This window comes from Dunckerocampus dactyliophorus, chromosome 1 (genome assembly GCF_027744805.1).
Source record: "Dunckerocampus dactyliophorus isolate RoL2022-P2 chromosome 1, RoL_Ddac_1.1, whole genome shotgun sequence".
In the NCBI taxonomy this organism is placed as follows: Eukaryota; Metazoa; Chordata; class Actinopteri; order Syngnathiformes; family Syngnathidae; genus Dunckerocampus; species Dunckerocampus dactyliophorus.
In genome coordinates, this window is record NC_072819.1 from 28731108 (window position 1) to 28752625 (window position 21518).

General features: G+C 39.7%; 1 protein-coding gene across 3 annotated transcripts; it reads right to left on the reverse strand.

The window, feature by feature from the left end:
* Positions 1 to 2886: 2886 nt before the first annotated feature.
* tmem201 (transmembrane protein 201) lies at positions 2887 to 20638 on the reverse strand. Of its 3 annotated transcripts, none has more exons than XR_008573491.1 (12): positions 20415 to 20638; positions 20125 to 20245; positions 18209 to 18403; positions 17938 to 18117; positions 16558 to 16886; positions 16288 to 16491; positions 12981 to 13198; positions 12636 to 12698; positions 7020 to 7313; positions 6772 to 6891; positions 4428 to 4584; positions 2887 to 3565 (listed from the first exon to the last, which is right to left on the reverse strand). XR_008573491.1 is itself a non-coding variant. In XM_054797081.1 (11 exons), the coding sequence occupies exons 1-11, from the start codon at positions 20513 to 20515 to the stop codon at positions 4487 to 4489; spliced, it is 1923 nt and encodes a 640-aa protein (XP_054653056.1). In that variant the 5' UTR covers positions 20516 to 20638; the 3' UTR covers positions 2887 to 4486. The 3 variants fall into 3 exon arrangements, 1 of the variants encoding a protein (XP_054653056.1); XR_008573490.1 differs by having other exon boundaries at positions 2887 to 4361; XM_054797081.1 differs by having other exon boundaries at positions 2887 to 4584.
* Between the last annotated feature and the right edge of the window lie 880 nt (positions 20639 to 21518).

Below are 21518 nucleotides of genomic sequence, written 5' to 3' on the forward strand. Positions count from 1 at the left end.
TGGGTTTTCTCCAGTGTACTCGAGCTTCCTCCCACATTCCAAAAACATGCATGTGAATGGTTGTTCGTGCATATGTGCCCTGCGATTGGCTGGTGACCACTCCAGGGTGAACCCCACCTTTCGCCCAAAGTGAGCTGGGCAAGGCTCAGCCATGACATTAAAATACACAGAAGTCATCTATATTTCTTTGGAGTGAAATTTGTTTAAAGTTAAAATAATTAGTTCATGCATAAAGTTTGAAGTTACAGAAAATAATGACTGTCTTTCTTTTGATTATTACTGTACATAAGTTAAAAAAATGTTTATTGTTATGTCTAATACAGGGGTGTCTAAACTTTAAACTTTTTATATTTTTTTTTACTTTTTCTAAAAAGGCTATGAAAAATGTTACATACAGTATACAGTATATTTCAAGACAAAGCTTTGTGTTATTAAGTATCAAAAGCTCAGCTTTTTGTCTTCACATTTTTGCCTTTTTGCTTTTATTTCTATACTGTGCCGCGGGCGACAAAAACAAGCCGCCAGCTGCAAATGGCCCCTGGGCCTTACATTGGACACGCCTGGTCTAACATATGCTACTGGAATATCCTTTGTGATCAACATAGTATTTATGTATCTGAATGACTCAGAGGCACATCATTACTCCTTCATGCTTCCTAGAAAATTGTGTCACCTTATTTTCTATCATAATCACCAATTATTAATTACCTATTTCTTTTATTAATTGCTTTGTTTTCCTTGTTGTTTTAAATGTCTTTTTTTATTTGATTTATTAGTTTTTACTGTAGTAATCTATACTTTTGCTTCTTGTTTATTTACTAGTCTGTGCAGCACTTTGGAAACAGTCTTTATAAAATGTGCTCTGTATATAAAGTGGATTGGATTTGATTGGAATTACCTTAACTTCAAATCTGCAGTCAAGAACACTACTCGAACCAAAAAAAAGTGATAAATGACAGTCAAGGTTGTTTTTACCACGTTTAATGTGTGCGCGTTTTCCCCAAATCTGTATAAAAATGCACAATCAGAAATGCAGAGTGTTAAATTATAGGTTTATTAACTTCACTATTACACATTGTTAGCCGTTTTTCCCCTATAAAAAGTGGTACATTACAGGGAAGAAAAGGTCAGTCATTGCTGAGACATGGAGAATGGGTATGATTAAAAAACCCCAACTTCTTCCTACTCATTTTTGCACATGTTGAATTTGAAACTCAATGTAACTTTAAGCATGTTTGAAATAAACTAAACCTTTACCATTGCCCTATGTTTTCTAGTCATTCACATTGACAAAACGGGGGAACTTAGTACTTTCTCCTTTTGAGTTTCACATTACTACCCAAAATAGGCTGGAATGTTTTTTGTAAACTGTTACAATGTAGACGGATGTTTGAGGCCAGTTTCTTTGCAGCGTCACTGAACAAAGTCCACCTCTCCGTCAGGCTGACTGACAGTTGCAGACGTGAATGTTGGTAAAAGTCATACGTGTGGACTTACTTTACACAAAAAACTATTTGAATACATTAATGTTGTATTTCAGATATATGACACAAATAAAAAATAAGTTCTGAGTACAACATGGAACGTGAAAGAGTTAAAAGTATACCGCAAATGAATCATGTTTGTGTGTTTATCAGCATGCATGCTTTGTTCTGTGCACAGTGATGCTGGTGGTGTAGGACCGCTGCAAACCGATTTCCTTTGTCTGTATAGCAAACTCACTTGATGTAGCTGAAGCAAAACAAGTGTTTGTGAGGGTACTTTAGACCAACTGGGGAAAACAGGAAGTGACTGTGCAGAAGAGAAACTTTTGGTCAGAGTGGCAGTAAAAGTATGAACAATGTATTCCAGCCAACCAGCCCCCGACTAAGAGTAGTGAGACAGAAAAACACCCGATAGAAAACAGCATAAACATAACAGTACAGTGAGTCTGACCCATACTGACACTTGTAGTTGTCAGGAAGTCATGTTGGAGGTAACACATAACACAACTGAAGCCGTGTCTGATGGCTGAGTGCAAATGCAAACAATAATGTTGCAAAAAATTACATGCATTAAAATAAAGACAGCAAAAGGGCAAAAGAGTCAAAGTAAGTCATTGCTAAAGAGCTGAGAGGAAGCTAGATCCTCCTGAGAACTAGAACATTTTTATTTTTGTGCATTGAATAACTGTCAAAATGGCACAATAGTTTGTTTTGTGTTTCTTTTGTATGCAATGTCCTTTGCAGTTAATCATATCTAGCTCCACCTGAAACATTCTTATACTGTAGCTCCGACTTGCCTCAAATCTTTATATTCCATTTTTGTTGCTGGAACCTGAACTTTTCTTGGTTCGTCATTTTTTTTAATTTCATGCCACACATTTTCAGAAAAAGGTACTGCAAGATGCAGTTTTTCTTCTTGGCCACGCAGTTATGGTTCTGCCGTGACCATCTCCATTGTTTCATATTAAAAAGTAGTACTAGTACTTGTCCACCATACAGGACAATGTCAAATTGTGATAGCCTACTTAAGATACTGAAAAAAAATACAAATGTTTTGTGTTGTTTTCAGTATATTAAAAGTGACTATATGTTGCCAATACCACCTCAAAACTATTGATTAAACCTGCTAAAAAGCACATTCTAAAAATATAACTGGGAAAAAAACAGAAAAAATGCAAAAATCTGCAGTAATTTTAAAAGAATAAAGTCAAACTATAAAGACAAAAATAGATGTAATCTAACAAAAGTTATAAGGTTGTATTATGAGAAAAAAATTTAGTAGAATACAGTTGAAATAAATTTAAAAAAACATTTTTTAACATAATGAGAAAACAAACAACGAATAAAGTGAGGAGTTCAGTTACAATTACAAAAATATATTTTATTATAAAAAGAAAAGCATGGATCCAGGATCAGTTCCACAGAGTAGAGCACATTTTGCATTGCACAGTGACAAAATATTCATTGACAATATTCATAACATACAGTAAAACACACACATGATCCCAGAACCTTCATTTTAACAAGTCTACAAGAGCACAGCACTTCAAAATATGCTTCAACCACAAAAAAACCCTTCAAAATAAATGAAAATCTGTAATCAATAGGTTTATCTCTTTCCAGAAAAAAATAATTTACATTTTTACATGTAAATTACATTAAACATAAATAAGTTCCTGGAAGAAAATACTTACAAGCCAGTAACACACGACACGTCCCTGTGTAGACACCCTTTAAAAAGGTTTCAACAGTGTTGAATAAGCATTATTCATTGTTCAAGTGCACCGAACTGGCAACCGATGCTTATAAACGAGGATGGAGAGCCAAGGTTTGCCCCCTGGAAGTTGGCTGCAGAGGGTTCGTGGACAAGTCTACCATCAGGATGTTCAATGATCTGGGAATTCGAGGCCTAGTCCAACGCCAAACTATCAAAGCCCTCTCAGGAGCAGCAAAGAAAGCTAGTCGGTGGCTCTGGGTGAAGAGGCGAGACATCTCCTGGGCCGCAAAGTAACATCAGGGGGGGGGGGGGCACACCTGAGACACCAGGCGTTGCCGATGAGCTCTCTGTAGGTGTCGTAGGCCTATCATTGAAACACCAATGAAGGACGGCGGCCACCTGACGACACCAAGAAAGTTTGAAAACCACCCCCCACCCACGACGTCGCCATACATCACTACAGCTTCGTGATAACTGATGCATACATCGTTAACATTCATACCCTGGTATGTACAGCATGTTCATTCGGGGGTTGATCCACCTAGTCCTAAAAACCACTGATGTTGCACTCATTTCAATCACAGTCATTTCTTGCACTAAGCACCTTGTCAATGTAACTTTCAAGAACCCCGCTCCAAACCCAACAATCAAGTGCAAGTGACACATCCAAAACCCATAATTGTTCAGGAGTGGTAGCTTACTTGCATCAAGCTTTCAAAATGCCATTAAAAAAACAAACAAACAAAAAACAGTCTATTCTCATGCAAATGTGCATCATGTACTGTCAATATAAACAATGTGTTTGTGGACTTTAACACTATGTAGTAGTTTTGCCCCTTGCAACTCAACAAATGCCTGGTGACATGCTACATTCTATTGCAGTCAAAGACAGATAATGCATATAATACGTAAATCAAATATGCACTACAAGATCTTTGGCAAACATCTCAAAGTGGGCATAAACAAACCAGAGTACAGGTGTGACAGGAAACCCAATGGTGACTGTACATTAAGGTTGTGACTGTCTTAGGGGGTACAGTAGGACACAATGGAGTGAGCAGTGAACAGCATGTTATTGCACATGTAACACCATTGTGCTCATGTCAGAGAAAGACGAAGCAAAGCCTCACTGTGTTTTAGTTAGGCACTCCACCTGACTCCTAAAACATGAGAAATGATGTAGAGTATCTGACGGGGGCAGTGGTAAAGAGCAAGAGGTTTCTTACCAAGTGACACCCCCAGAAGAAATAACAGTCCGGATGGACCGGACCAGTCAATGGCTAGTTCATCTCCAGTTGTAAAATATCCACAGGCCGGCAAACAACAGGTTGGTGCTGAGGCTGGCGAACAAAAGTACCATCCAGACTTGGCGCGTCATAATGTCTGGGGAAGTAAAATAGAAAATGAATCATTTGTCATTATGTGGCATGTTGAGTTATAGTTCAAGGCTATTTAACTTGACTCATTTTATGACCTCTTATAATCATGGCTATTCAACCAAATGGCCAATATAGTCAGAAATACTGTAGTTACAGTATACCTGGCGCAATACTGTATGTTTACACTAGTCCAAGATCCTTTTCGCAACATGTGAGCTCTGCTGTTTAAGGATCTATGGCAAAAACGCTAGTCAGAGATCCTCTATATTAGGGGACATCAACCACTGGGCCGTGTGGAAAAGCAATGTTAAAGGAAAAAAAAAAAAAAAAAGTTGTTTTGTTGCAAAGGGCAGAAGCAGACAGGTTTAAAAAAACAAAAAGCCTACCAAAACACAACCACTCCAAGTGGCACATCACCTGCAGAGACAGCTGTCTATTGTCTATGTCACAAGAGCAGGGGTGTATTTAGTCATTTGGGGGCCCAAGGTAAACCTAGTCATTAAGGCCCTCCAGATCCTCTTTTTACATTTTTACAAAATATGAGTATTTTTTAGTTATGGCGCAGACCCCCAAAAATTGATTTTCCCTTGGGCATTTCTGTGTGGAGTTTGCATGTTCTCCCCATGCGTGCGTGTGTTTGGGTACTCCGGTTTCCTCTCACATCCAAAAACATGCATGTTAGGTACGTATATAAAGGGAAACGGCAAAAGTGGCCGCTATAGACAGATGGCCGTTATAGACAGGTTGGCGGCCATTTTGAATTTGTGCACGCACATATAGACATGTCTATGATTAGAAGCTTGTTGTGTTTGCAGATACATATAATTATACTGTTACATGTTAACCAGTAGAGGGCACTGTGGGACTGCGGATAAAAGTTGTAAAGAACTACTAGGTTAAGTGCATCGGTGACGTGAGTCTCTCCTTCCTCACAACAAGGGGCATTACAGTATTGACCAGTGCACATTGTCTCACACCAGGAAATAAACGGTGTCACTTTAGTAGCAAGCTCCAAAGAAGACGGCTTTTTTTATGTGGAACAACTGACAGTTTGTGTGGATCTTGTGAATGATTGTGACTGAGCTACAACTCAGTAATTAAAGTCTACACACGACGGCTTCATTGATTAAAAAACAAAACTTTTTCGTGCATGAAGCTTCTGCTTGAGTCGGCATTTTGGCCGCTATATGCGGTCAGATATTGACCAAGGGATACAAAATGGGTGGCCGCTGGCCACATTAGACAAGTGACCGCTATACACAGTGTCTATAACACACAAATTTTCTGCGGGGGATTTTTCAGAGGCCGCTATAGGCAGGTGGCCGTTCTATACAGGTGGCCGCTAAGACAGGTTTGACTGTATACATATCTATATAGCTATGCTCCGATCGTTCGGCCACTGATCCGCAGCGGCCAATTTCTGTGAACAATCACATGATCAGCAAATGCAGGATAAATGCCTTTCAACATCGATTACAAAAGCCCATCACCTGTGGCTCGTACTACTGCAGCCCGCAGCGATCACCGCATGCAGTGTAGTGTTTTGGGCAGCGTGCTCCTCCCACTTTCCTTCACACTGCGCAGGCGTGCCGAAACAAAAACAATTATGTCTGCCATGTGGAACTTAACTGCCAACACATGCCACAAAACTTTAAAAAAAATTTTTTTTAAATGTACTAATATTATTAGTAAATTACCTATATGTTGGGGCCCCTGACAGTCAGGGGACCTTGGAATTGTCCTGACATATCCCCTTTATACAGCACCACTGGCCAATAGCATTCATCATAAATAAATTGAAAAAATGTATAATTATTCTATGTGATCATATATCGGACGATTTCACTCATGGATGATCGGTATCGGACTCGGCAGCACAAAACCCTGATCAGAGCAACCCTAGTCATTACATTTACGTGAGTACATATGTCCGCTTAAACATTTCACATACAGCCTACAGAGATGTCTGTGAAAATATAGATATAAGTATCTGATGATAAATCCGTCTAATAACAGTTGTTTATGGTCTGGTTGTATTGCTCTCGAATAAAAATGTGACACTTTTTTTGTATAATGGTTAATTACAGTATTAAATATTTCTTGGTTGGCTCTGGAACAAATCATTGATTACTGTTGATTTCATTTCTAGTGAAAGACTTCCTACAATACTGTACATAAATACACTGCTTACTTTGAGAGAAGCGTGTGTTCTTTGGTACTGCTGTGGTTGTGCCAACCAGGCAAGTTAAAGACCCCGAGGAGCTGCTCTCTTTCGTCTTCACACCCCTCTCGTTAAGTATTGAAGCCAAATCTGCAACATGGTGACACAAAGCAATGTCGGAAGTGTAATTTACTTCAATCCAAAAGCCTGTGGTGGTAAATGGTAGTGTGGTGCATTTCAGAATCTAAGAGAAAGTAAGGACGGATTGCTGTACTCACCACTCTGGCTCTGGAAGAGTGACATGTCTGGTGAAATGCGGCCACTGCAAGCAGAAGTCTGGTCCGCGAGGAGAAAATGCGATGAGGACACCAGAGGGGACTTCAACATGGACTCTGTATCCATCGAGTACAGCTTTGGTGGCTTCTGACTGCTGAGGTTGAAACGCGCTGGGCTGATGAGAGGGCGACGTTGTCTGGTCGAACAGGAGCTGGAAATCCCAGAGCCATCCACTGAGGGAGTCGGCGAGGGCCCAGGTGATGATGGCCGACTACACGACTTCATTGAAAAGTAGTCTGTGGAAAAACAGTGGCGAGACAATGTCAACAAGCTGCTTTAAAAAGGAATACAAGTAAAATAATAGAAAACCAATAGGCTTAGGTGTCTAGTATTATGCTTACTTTTGAGCACAAGCACAAATTGCACCAAATTTTAAGCTACACTCCCGATCAAAATTTTAAGACCAGTTGAAAAATTGCTAGAATTCCATTTTGCACATTTGGATCTTAATGAGGTTTTAAGTAGAGCTACAATATGCAAAAACAAGAAGGGGGAGTGAGACAAAAAGCACTTTGAAAAAGTAATTTATTGAAAACAACAATTAAACTGAACAAGGCTGTTAATCAGCTGATCAAAAGTTTAAGACCATCGCTCAAAAAATACAAAAAACTCTCCAAACTAGAACAAAAAATGTTCTCAGTCGGACTCAGTAATGAGTAGCTCCACCGTTCTTGTTAATCACTTCAAAAATTGGTTTGGGCATGTTTGATGCGAGTGTTTCCAGGAGGCTAGTGGGAACATTGCTCCACGTGGTGAAGATGGCTTCACGAAGGGCATCAACTGTCTGGAACTGATGGCCATTTTTATAAACTTCCCTTGCCATCCATCCCCAGATGTTCTCTATGGGATTTAAATGAGGGGAACATGCAGGATGGCCCAAAAGAGTGATGTTATTCTCCCTGAAGAAGTCCTTGGTCAAGCGAGCATTGTGAACTGCAGCGTCGTCCTGTTGAAAAACCCAGTTGGTACCACACAGACGAGGGCCCTCAGTCATGAGGGATGCCCGCTGCAACATCTGTTTGACTACCCCGCACCACCTGAAGCTTCGGTGTTCTACTGAATGAAAAAGCACCCCAGATCATGATGGACCCCCCCTCCACTGTGTCGGGTAGAAAACATCTCAGGTGGGATCTCCTTGTCATGCCAGTAACGTTGGAAGCCATCTGGACTGTCAAGGTTACATTTATTCTCATCAGAGAACCAAACTTTTTTCCACCTTTGAATGTCCCATGTTTGATGCTCCCTGGCAAAGTCTAAACGGGTAGTTTTGTGGCGTTGAAGGAGACGAGGTCTTTGAATTCGATTTTTAAACCCTTTTCCCGCAGATGCCGTCTGATGGTTACTGCGTTGCAGTCGGCACCAGTAAGGGCCTTAATGTGGGTGGAAGACCGCCCTTTGTCTTGATGGACAGCCAATCGGATCCTCTGGCTCAGCACAGGTGTGATTTTTTTGGGTCTACCACTTGACTTTTTTGTTCCATAATGCTCAGGATCTTTCAAAAAATTTTGAATGACTGTCTTACTGCACCCAACCTCAGCGCAATGGCACGCTGCGAGAGGCCTTGCTTATGCAGCTCGACAATCCGACCACGTTCAAAAAGAGAAAGCTTCTTAGCTTTAGCCATCAGTAGGGCATGACAGTGTGAATGCCTGACAGAAAATGACAATTTTGAGCAGATTTTGGCTTTTATAGCCTGTGGTCTTTTGATCAGCTGATAAACACCCTATTTCAGTTGAATTGTTGTTTTCAATAAATTACTTTTTCAAAGTGCTTTTTGTCTCACTCGCCCTTCTTGCTTTTGCATATTTTAGCTCTACTTAAAACCTCATTAAGATCCAAATGTGCAAAATGCAAATTCTAGCAATTTTTCAACTGGTCTTAAGATTTTGATCAGGAGTGTACTGCTAACCCCTGTGTCTGCCTCATCATTAAATGTTTACTATGTCATCTTGTCTACTCCGAAGACAATTATGAAAACAACCAAGCAAATTTTGGCACAATACTACACTACACAAACTTGAGAACAAAAGGTGAGCTGTGTGTACTTAGAGACAATCGCCCGTTATATGCACAACCTGACCCGAGTGCCAACTGAACCTTTCTGTCCACCCTGCCGATGGTCTCTGTCCAGGCTGCTCAGTACAAACACAGCCAAGTTATAAGTCAGTTGAGCTCAGTTATAAGACAGTTGACAGTAGCCATTAGTATTACTACTACTACTAGGTAAGGGTGTCTTAGAATAGTCGACTGTTCGACATTTCAGTTTGGAGGAGTCTGATTTGACTCTCGCTGTTGAATCGTATTGTAGCAACGGGTGTACAGTATTATGTTGTTCTGAGATGCTGTTCAGGGTGTGGGCGATAGATGGCAGTGACGTTCTGCACGCTGGTTTAGCACAAGCTTTAGGGCAGTGGTTCCCAAACTTTTTACAGTAGCGTACCCCTTCAGACATTTGACCTGAAGCCATGTACCCCCTACTCCTGCACACTTAAAAAACATAATATCTTTTTAAGCTTAACTAAGTTGAAATATTGAACAATAAATTTGATAGTACCGGTAATTCCTGGTCAAAATTAGTATTTTTCATGATCACATTTCACATTTGTAAATGAAATCTTCAATATGGAACACTCTTAATGCACAAAATAATCATCAAACTTACTTATGTGTTCATATGATGCACACAGAGCAATGAACAACTTCATACTCTGTCTCCTTTCTGCTCATTCTCCTTGCGCCATGAGGCGTTTAGGCGCACTCGTAATTGTGAGTGTTGGATGCTAATTAGTTTTATTCACGTATCCCCATGACAACTGGTGTACCCCCCGAGGGTACGAATACCCCACTTTGGGAACCTAGGCTTTAGGAAATAAGTCAGAAGAAGGAGAGAACTAGGAAGCGTTGACTGTTCATCTGCTTGCAAGACACCCCGTGTATATTTCGAACAAAAGGCGGACTTTTCTGTAGCTATCCGGCCGTTGTGTCATTCAGCCATCATGACAGTATGAAAATGCCATATGATCAAGACTGTACCATTCTGACTACATGGGGGTGCCCATGGGTGCTGCGGAGCATACATTTTTACATAATCTTTGTTTTTGTTATACCGTAAATAGTCTATTTTGATACAACAACAGCCTAACTTGTGCTAATAAAAGAATTGAAAATGATGGGTGTTTAACATAAGACCGACACTTACCCCGCCTTAATGAAATCACCTGTTTCAGCGGCGCAATCCAAAATGACCTGAGATGAGCGCTGGCTTTGAACGCTGGGAAGACCGTCAACATCTACGGAATTATTGGCTCATAATGGCTACTAAAAATCATCCAAAGTGTGGAAGCATTTTGAAAAGGTTAAAGATGAGCCCAACAACGTGAAGTGCAACTTGTGTCAGCAGCTTCACACAACAACAGACAACATGGCAAATCATTTACAACAGGCAAGGCTGTTACGTCAAATTTTATATCCCAATCTTGGATTTTAATCCAAGAAATTAGACTGCTCCCTGAGTTTTGGCAAGTTGTTTTTCAGTCCACGTTGTTCCTATTTTATGTGCACTTTTCTAATGTGCAATATGCCCACTTGCACTTTAAGACATTCCTCGTAATTAAGGCTGGGTGCAATAGCAATATTTCTTTTAAGCACGATATAGAAAGCAAACGTATCGTTCAGATCTATATATATGGGATTTGGGCTGTAATTCTTTGTCTTGACGCGGTGGTCTCACTCATCACTACATGTGAGCGCCATTGAGCGTAAGTGTGTGCTCAAGCAGATTGCAAGCTTTTTCTACATGCAAGCTTTCTTTATTCACTACTCACTGCAGCAACCGCAATCTTCTGGCCCGTTGTTGTGTGCACATTGAATGAACAAATAAGTAAATTTGATAATGACGTTGTGCATTATAAGTGTTTCATCTTGAAGATTTTCCAAGATCATTAATACTGTGTGCTAAATGACAGCTAGTCTTCTTATGTTTTGCTGTGACTAATCAGTGTGGCATTTTCTGAGCTGTATGAGCCAGTCATTTGTTTGCTGACTGGATGCACTGACTGTTAAAAAGCCCCCAATTTTGAACGAGTAAATAAATTTATGCTTTCACAAGTAATGTGTGTTCTTCGGGCGTTGTGGCCACTTTGTTCGGCGGTCCTTGAACACACCATGTGTCACACAGATTGAGACTTGTGTATGACTTTCTCAGACGTTGCACAGACAGACGTGTGTCTTCTATTCTTCCTTTCACCGCGTCCTTGTTCACAAATGTTAATGCTGTGTGTAAATGCACAGAGGTGATGTCCATTTGGCTAAATAATAAGCCTCATATTGATTTAATTTCCTTATTGATTTCTGTACGTTATGTGCCCTTGTTTTCATATTTATTTATTAATTATTACATTTACGTGGAGTTGCATTGTACTGATTATTTCCATGTTGTTGCAGACCAAAGCACAGCAAAACAGCATAAAGATCACAGTTCACCACATCTTACCACAGCTTGTCACCACTTAAAGACTCAATACACAAGCAAGTACAAATAAATTCACCAAATAGAAGACAAACCTACCAGGAGATATCTTACCCCTCTAAAACCATCTCCGTTTTAAATTAGTACCCTGTGTGCAAAAAAATAAGTGTTTTTTTTTTTAAATAATGTCATAATAATATATCGAAGGTGTTTCATTGTGTAGCTTATGTTTTTTTAAGTGTGCAGGACTAGGGGGAACATGACTTCCCCTCAGATGTCTGAATAGTCGCGTATTTAACAACTTTATTTTTTAATGTGCGGCTTGCATGAAGCTTGAGTCAGTCTTTCATTCGTTTTCTATGCCGCTTAATCGCCATTAGGGTCGTGGTAAGTATTTTTTTTGATAGAACAACTTGACACGCATATTTGGCTTGTTCTGTGTTTAAACTCACTTTGCAGAAAAAATATCGGGATATACAGTATATCGTATATTTATCGATGTTTCTCAAAAAAATATATCGGGATATGAGTTTTGGTCCATATCACCCACGACGCCCAGCCCTACAAGAAATATGTCCACTGGCCGTAAAAAAAAACTAAATAAATAAAAACAACATTCAACAAATTGTCAACTATGGACAAAGCAAATCAGATTAGACTATGAAATCCTTAGTCAAAGACTGCCCTAATAATAACAGCAACAACACCACAAGTGAGCTGCATATTATAGAATTTGAGACAACTGCTGTTTTTGACATAACTGGACCCCAGTGCTGCTGTCCACCTAACCCATGGTCTCCGTACAAGCTCCTCAGTACAATATGGCTAAGTGGTCAACAATAATAATGCTGAATGCTCATCCAAAGTGAGCTGCTACTGTACTTCTCAAAGTTATGAGTAACTACACATTTTATGGCTTTTGGCATCACAATATTAACATTGACTTATTTATGAACATGTATGACAGTTCAACCCTTATTTAAAACAACCTGTACAGCTAATAAACGCTTTAGGTTGTTCCTATGAGAAAAGTGTTTTGAAGTAGGGACCAATTGGAGGACAACCACCACTGTATGATGCATGTAAATACCTGAGGGAGGGGAGTCTTTGTAGAGGGAGGCTGGTCTGCTTCCACTGAACAAGTAGCCTGAATCTGAAAAACAAAATTAATATATTTACAACCATTAGCTATTAGACCATTTATATTCAAAGAACATTTCAAGGGAGACCGTGTTAGCAACAGTAAGAAAAACGGATGGGAATAAAAACAAACAAGCTAGCATTGATGGGACATCACACAAACTATGTTTTTCATTGACAGAACGTTTGAGTTGCTCAAGTGTAAATCTTTTCTGCCTCCTAGTGGTAAAAAAAATTAGATGCAGCTTTGGGCTAAGCATGATTATAGGAGGCTAGAAATATAATTTCAGTGCACCTGTCCTGGTGAAGGTGGAGATGGTGCCGAGACAGAGGGCGCTGCTGAGACGACGAGGCAGGGAGGAGAGGTAATCCTTGCCTTTCGGGGGAGCCTTTTGGTGGTTGATGAGTTTGGAAATGTTGGGAGGAGGCGAGGGAACGAAGGAGCGAATCATTTCTGGGGTGAGCATAGCGGGCTGGTTGCTTAGGGAACGCACTGAAGAACCCTCGAGGTATCTGCAAAACAAGAGCAGCGACAATCTACTACCTGGAGTTAAATTACATTTTAGAAAGGAAAAACAATAGTGTCGTAAGACCAACATTTATTTGCATTTTATTCCACCACCGTTCAAGGGCAAGTGTTGTCTGTTGTTGTGAGCTTTGTTAACAGCACTACTGAGATGACAGCTGTTGGTCAACATGTAAAGATTGCTCACTGCCTGTTGAACAAATGATGCTCTATCTACAATGCAGCGTCAGTCTTTCAGTTTCACAAACACACAAAGTGACTTACGCAATGTAAAAAAAAAAATCACAATTGTTTTAATTAATCAAAAAATGCAAACTGGTATTTTTAAAGGCCACTTGAAGAGCATGGTTTGCATTTACATAAAATAAAAACAGGACACTTGCTTACATAAGCAATTTATTATACATACACACACACAGCAAGATTTCCAACAAAGTCTTGATAAAAAGTGTTTGTAAAAAATCCACACTTCAGCATTCAGAAAAAAATAATGAAGGGTGACAAACACAAAACCAAAACTGCCTGGTTGCAAACGTACAAAGGCCTATAAGAGCCGCACTAAAATATACATAATACTACTATTGTACAAGATTAGTCAGAGAATTTCAAGGATAAAATCAAAATGTCACAAAAAAGGAATTTTATGTCATATGAGAAAGAAATTACATTTTATGAAGATAAAATTGTAATAACGCGGTTTTACAAGAATAAAGCCATCATAACATTCCAGCTTTTTCTTTTCAGTGTGGATGGGTTTTTAGCATATTAACACTGCTAACATTCTAGGTACGCTTCACAGTGTTCAGGATAACAGTCCTCTAAATAAAAAAAAAACAGCAGCAAAAAAACATTCACTACATTAGTAAAAAAAAGTAGTTGTATAATCTAAATCAAAACACAAATGTGTTTGTCGTGCTAAGGTGGAGCAGCTACATTAGGCCACCTCAATAAAACTAGTGTCTTCAAAGTTACAAGTTACAAGTCACATTACAGTGTTTCCTCGTTTATCACGGGGGATGGGTTCCCAAAACAGCCCGCAATGACTGAAATTCGCAAAGTAGCCAACTTCTTTTTTTTTATTTTTATTTTTTTACAATGATTATATTTGTTTTAAGGCTGTAAAACCCCTCACCATACACTTCACATACTTTTGTCATACAGGCAATAACATTTCCCACATTACTCTCGTTTAAACACTCAAAAAAGTTCAAACCTTAATTTGAATTTGAATGATCAACAACAAATTATTAAGTCACTCACGCATATTTCACTCCTGTGACTGTCTTTTCGTCCTGGCGCGATTCCGCTGTACTGTAGCGTTTTTGTATGCTTGTTAACAACATATTGCCGCAGACAAACCGAAGATTCAGATACAAGATAGCAAGCTAGCAATGACACAGGAGACATGGCAGGACGACACGAAGGAGACTGGTTGGCAATGGTCTACAGCCAATCAGGATGTAGAAAACAATGGACGGGGCAGACAGACGAGAGAGGGAAGAGATACACTAAACTTCCCACAATGCAATTCTTCTTAAAAGGGCCAGGCTCGGCCTGTAACAGCGTTCATATGCAGTAATAAATAAAAATAAATATTTTTAAAAAGCACTAAAAAAATCTGAAACAGCGAATCCGTAAAAAGTGAACCGCGATAGCGCGAGGGAACACTGTATATGCAAAAGAGGAACTGGCCACCTCTGTCACGTAAAGCCAGTGCATCGCGACACACAAGTGACCATAACACAACTGATGTCGTTTATGGAGGTTAACAGAAGGTGTTTCTAAATAACTACAACAATCAATCATTTCATCCACCTTCTCAAGGGACAATGCATGCTATGAAACTTGGATATACAGTAGATCTCTGCTCTTTGTGGGGGTCATGTTCAAATGTGAGTAATTGAGACGCCCATAAAAATTACTATTTTTGACAGTAATAAAACCTGGATTATGCTGCTGCATTGAGGCACCACTGTACACTAGGCCGGTTCACTCCTGCTCCAAAACATCCCCGCTTGCTTGACATTCTCCCCCAATTTCGGATCAACATTTGCAGCAAAAGTGACCTGTGTAATTATTAGCTTAGATTCAGCTCCAGAACCCTCCCGGTCTCTCTTCATTGTCCGCTCATGGCAAAGGACACTAAAAAGCTAAATGCATAGAAGCATAATCCAGGTACAATGCATACAATACATTTCACATATTGGAGGTTAATGTCACATTTCGTCTGGAGAAGTTAGTTTAGTGTGTGAAATGCAGCCATAATAAAATGGAGATTCAATAAGTGGCAGCAAAGGGTGCTCATTTTTACACTGACTGGTGAGTCAGTAAGTTGTTTTAAAGTGGAGCATGGGGGGCATGCATACGTAAGAGCATTCCAAGTCAGAGCAGTGAAGCAAGAAGGCACACAAAAGGAAAAAAAAAAAAAGAGCAGACTGAAAAGTAAAGAAGTGTGTGCAGGAATGGCAAAGAGAGTAATAAACTTACAAGGCAAAGGCTAAGCATTAAATGCTACATATTGCAAGAAATATCATCTTAAAGTGGTCTCAGATGTAGTACATACTAAAAATGGTGCCAGAAGGGCTATTACGTAGGACGGCTTTATTTCGTTCAGTGTGAACCAAGGTGTGTGTGAGTGGTAGTTTGGAGAGGGCTGGTAATAGTCAAGTCAGTAATTCATGCAATGTAATGACTGCTGTCAGCTCCTTAACTAGGTTGTTCTAGTCAGTTTCTTCTACAAAAAACAGACATGGATCATTTTTGCTACATAGCAACAGCCTTAAAGTATAAATGATGCATGACTATTTATCACACATTCTTTAAAACACACACATGGCACAGTACAACAGGACTATTTAAGGTTATGTGTGACGATGTTTTCATGCCAACCTCATCGACTTGTCATTTCATTTTCTAAAGTCTCATAAGGTAATTTTTTTGGCATGTTTCTAATATGGAGAATGACTATGTACTGTAACACACTACAGTGTGCTACTACAATGCTTCCAAATACCAAAATCCTTCATGGACAATGACAGAAGATGAACAAGTACAACATCAGCGCCGAGATTCTGACCTTCGATTTCTGCCTCTTCGTTGACCCAGGGGGTTGCGCGTTGCTACGGCAGCGGCAAAGCTGACGATGCAACAGAGGCCGGTGGTGATGTGCTTGGCTGTGTTCGTCCAGCTTGACCCATCACTACCCATGTACTCCACCAGCAGATGCCAACACAGAACAAGGAACCACAGCACAGAGGACACAGCGTCGATTCTCCTTAACCTGAGAATAAGACCATTTATTAGGACTTCCTCTGTCATCAGACATCCATAGCGAAATTTGACTTACCTGGTGGTTCCTCCCAAGAGGATACCAATGAGACACAATGACACACCGACACAAACGACCACCATCTGATTAGCTTGTCCGCAGAGCCACAGGAGTTTGGCATAATCAACAAGAGGAAATGAGAGGATCCCAAGCAGGCCTCCAACGCTCTCACTGCTGCTATCGGACACATTGCGGATGGAGGGTTTGGGTGATTTCAGCCCTCCACTTGATGCAGCCGGCTGGTCGGCAGGTTGATAAAAAGATGTAGTAAGCAAGAAAGCACAAATGAGCATGGCAAGGCATCGGAGTACCACCACCCCAAGTGGACAAGAACCAGAGAAATAGCCCTGTGCAACAGAAAATAGAATAGAACACTTTTAAGACATGGAAATAGTAATCTACTTCAAGATAAGGGGAAAAGGCACACAAATATAAAAGCTCATCAAATACTCTACTGACCTAAATGTAAGACTACCACCCCCCCCAATAAAGTGTAGATTGCAATAAAAAGAAATAACAACATTTCTTAGCTGCTTAACAGTAGTTTGATGACTAAGCTTTCATCGGAATTGGCAGCATAAAAGGCGAGTGTATGTTCTCTTCAAAGTAAAATATGTTTTTGTCTAAATTAAAATTATTTTATGGTTCCTTTCATATACAGCCAGTAGCAAGGGTGCAGCCTTTTAATGTGAATTCTGCAGGGGGTTTTTTGTTTTGTTTTGTTGTTTTTTTTTATAAAATGGGAATTCTGGGTGCCATTAAAAAAAAAAAAAAAAAAAAAAAATGTTGTGCACCCGTCCAATTTCTCATTTTATTAGTAATTACCTATTTTTGGGGCCCCCTGGCAGTCAAGGGACCTTGGCATTGTCCTGACTTTTCCCTTTTATATGGCACCCCTGGCTATTTGCACTCATCACAAATAAATAAATTGAAAAAAGTATAATTAATCCATGTGATCGGTATCGGTATCAGCCGATTTTAGTCCTGGATGATCAGTATCGGAATTGGCAGCATAAAACCCTGATCAGAGCATCCCTAAAATATATCCAGTCATACAGAATATTACTTAACATTGTTTTTACATAAAAAAAAAAAACATTTTTAAAGGAAAGCCTGACATGATCAGTTCCACACAACTGATCACATAACTTATTTGAGCAATCTATTATTATTATGCAAAGCCATTTTTGCTAACGCACAAAATTTAATTGTAACCCAAATAAATCTGCTCGAGAAAAATGTCAAAGGTGGTGGCAGATGAATATTATGACCCCAACATACTTTGGCCAGTGGGCTTTAAGTTTGATGTTCCATCATCACCATTCATTCATTGGTTGGTTTTGTACGCGACATTACGTATTGGCAGAAGTTCTGTGCTCTACTATGAAATGCACTTACCTTTATGAAGCCCTTAAGAGATTCTTGGGTGTGTCGAAGCTGATTGCTGAGCAACACAGTCCTTAGCTGACGATTCTGATACTTGATGTAGTAGTCCACAGCTGCCTGACACGGCCTGCATAGCTTGTAGTGCTCCTCCAAGTGACACTTGTATGCGTCAACCTCCTCGTCGTAGTTCTCCTAAAGTTAAAAAATAAAAATAAAAAAAATTATTGTTTCTTATTTGCTTCTGCAGGCCTAGCAATAGTAAAACAAGTAATTTGATACATACATCATTCTTTGGCATGAATGAGGACAACAGCTTGAGCTTAGTTGACTGGTTGTGATTGCACTTCCTGCATAACAGCATCTTAGAGTTGACCCATTGCAGTTTACCAGGAGATGCTTGCGTAGGCAGGCTACCGGACACACCGTGGTTCAGATCCTCAGTGTACTGCGCCGGAATGGGCTTGTTGTAGTCCCCATTCTAATAGAATGAAAAGTAGGGATGTTCCAATCAGGGTTTCATGGTGCCAATTCCGATACCGGACGCGTGTTCTGGAGTAATATGAATAGGTGGAAAATAAAATGTTCAATAATTATTTTTTAGCTCAAGATAAAAAAAAAAATTAACAGAATAAATTCAGTGTCAGGTTGCAGCGGTCTCCAACTTTCATCACTATTAGAGCTGTCAACTATATTTGTGTTTTATTTAAGACTTTACCAAGCACATCTCCACTCAAACAGTGTGGTCTTTATGCAGTTTTGTACTTATGTGTCATTATATAAAAAGGATACAGTCTCAATTCAACAGCTATCATAAAAAACTACTGCGAGTTGAAGCAAATATTCTTTGACCCTTTGGTGAGCTACTCAAAATCACCTTGCGAGATAGGAGACCCTGTCATAGTATCACATCATAAGGCTGGACACACTGTGTATATGTTCATTAAACAACCACACACAAAGACATAATCAGTATAATGACAACAAGAGAGTGAAGTTGTTCAGTGACACTTAAAAAAGTTAGTACGTACCCCATGAACGTGATATACACTTCCCCTTGGGACAAAAATGAGCTACGAACTAACCACATTGCTTGTTTGTTTTAAAAAACTAAATGTCACTGTGGTAAAAAGTCGCATTTGGAGTCCGAAGAACAGAAGCTAGGCGGTTAACTGTAGTTAACTGCTAGCTAGCTGCCACCAAAGTACAGGCAGTGACAGCTAGGCAAAACATGTAAACAAAGATGTAAGAATAGCCAAGCTGAGATACATTTGGTAATGGAGTGATCAAACACGTTGACATTGATTGGCGTAGCCTGTGTCTAGGTCAATGCGAGACGTGTCATTTTGTTTGCAATCCTACGTGACACGGCAGACATGTAGGGTTTGCCGTCGCACGGCAATCTTTTTTGTGATCGGCTTTGAAAGGCATTTATCGGCATACGCCGGTCACATGTTTTTTTTTACGAAAATTGGACGATATTGATCGGTGGCCGATCAATCGGAGCATCCCTAAAAAAAAAGCACAGTTTTAATGATGTAATCACTCAGGCTGACGTTTCCGCCACAGAAACATTTCTCATACCTGATTTTGAAAAACCGTGCCATGCTTAAACCAAAATTAACTTACCTAAGTAAAAAAGAGAGAATGCCAATCCTCTTATTCGAGTCGAGTGCATTTTTTTTTTTTTTTAGAAAGTCTTCCTTCAAATTGTGACAAATGTACTACCACTACTGGTAACCCCTGCTGGCCGGTGGTGGTGGTCTTATATTTTTTGTTAGAAAAAAAGTGTACTTTGGAACCGATTAACAGGCTGATGCTATAGCTAAATCAACCATGAGTGTTCGTGTTGTCGCTGACACAGACATATATTATGTATAGTGGTTTACAGCTAAAATGGACCATAAGGTCCATAGCCAGACCTTCATGAGCTCATCCTTCTTAGAGAGGACGACTTGCTGGCTGTCCTTGACACTGCAGACAGGCTGTCCAGACTGAGTTTTTTAGTAAATCTTCTTAGGGTTAAAAAAAAAAAAACACATCTTGTTTTGGATTTTACTTACAAACCACACAGATTACCAGGAATTATTTTAGTCCAATAAAAAAAGATCCTGGATTTGTTGGTGGAAAAGTGGGCAATTGACAAGAATAGTGTATTTACTTGTTGTGCCATAAAAGTAGTGAAGAATTTGTGACACTTACGTCCTGAAAGCCATTGTACTGGTCACAGCAGGGACAGTCCCAACAGTTCCTGTTCCCATACGGAACTATAGTGTCCTGGTTGCAGAACCAGCAGTTCACCTTAAGATTCAGGGGCTTCCTCCTGTCAATCAATGTGATATGATATTTCGGTATCTTAAACGCGAGAATAATGACTACAAAGCAAATGTGAAAAGTATCCAGTATAAACACTTTTAATTGCAGAAATACCAGTACTTTCAATTTGGACATTGAGTTGATGTCTTGGGAGTACCAGCAAGCCATGTTGTTACCTGTTAGCAAGCTTGTAGATGAGCGCGCCACCGGCTACAAACGCCGTAGCGCTGTACAACACCTGGGGATATCGTTGGACAAAATGGTTTAACGTATCCATTCTGGCAATGGTAGTGACAGTTTAGCGAAAAACTGAGGAAATTAGTGATATTTTTTAGCTTATCTCATGTACAGAGACTACACCGAAAGACAACGCGGTAAATCAGACCCGTTTATGTGTACGCCCATGTGCCGGAAACGGAAACTACGTCTCACGGACGCGTTTAGATACGCGTTCTTTTTATGTTTTTTTTAACGTTTAATTATGTTAAATAATTAATGGTAACTCTTTTTTGTAGAATATTCTCCATATTGTATCCAATTTGTTTTTGTTTTGTACAAACTCGTATTTGACCAAACAGGAAGTACTTGAGAGCAGTGATGGAAATTCCGGCTATTTATAGAGAGCCCTTTTGTCGTCTCGGCTCACTAAAAAGAACCGACTCTTTCGGCTCCCAAGTGGCTCCTCAGATTTTTTTTGTCTTAATTTGTTACCAAATTATGAGTATTGTGTAAAATGAATTACTAATGTAAAAAAAATACATGATATCAAATGTTTAATATTTAAATGGATTTATTTAAATGAACACATTATACAGCCTGGAGATCAGGAAGACCTGGATTTGATTCTCCCCTGGGCATTTCTGTGTGGAGTTCTTCCCGTGTGTGCGTGGGTTTTCTCCGGGTACTCCGGTTTCCTTCCACATTCCAAAAACATGCAGGTTAGGTTAATTGGCGACTCTAAATTGTCCATAGGTAAGAACGTGAGTGTGAGTGATTGTTTGTCTATATGTGCCCTGCGATTGGCTGGCGACCAGTCCAGGGTTTACCCCGCCTGTCGCTGGTATAGCTGGGATTGACTCCAGCATGCCCCGCGACCCTAAAGAGGAGAAGCGGAATAGAAAATGGATGGATGGATGGATTATTTAAATGAACAGCTCCAAAAATATATTATTATAATATATTATAAACAAATCTCAATAGACAAGGTAAAATCTCTGCATGCAAATTTCGAACTATTTACAATCAAACAACACTACATCAACAAAACGCCACACAATAAA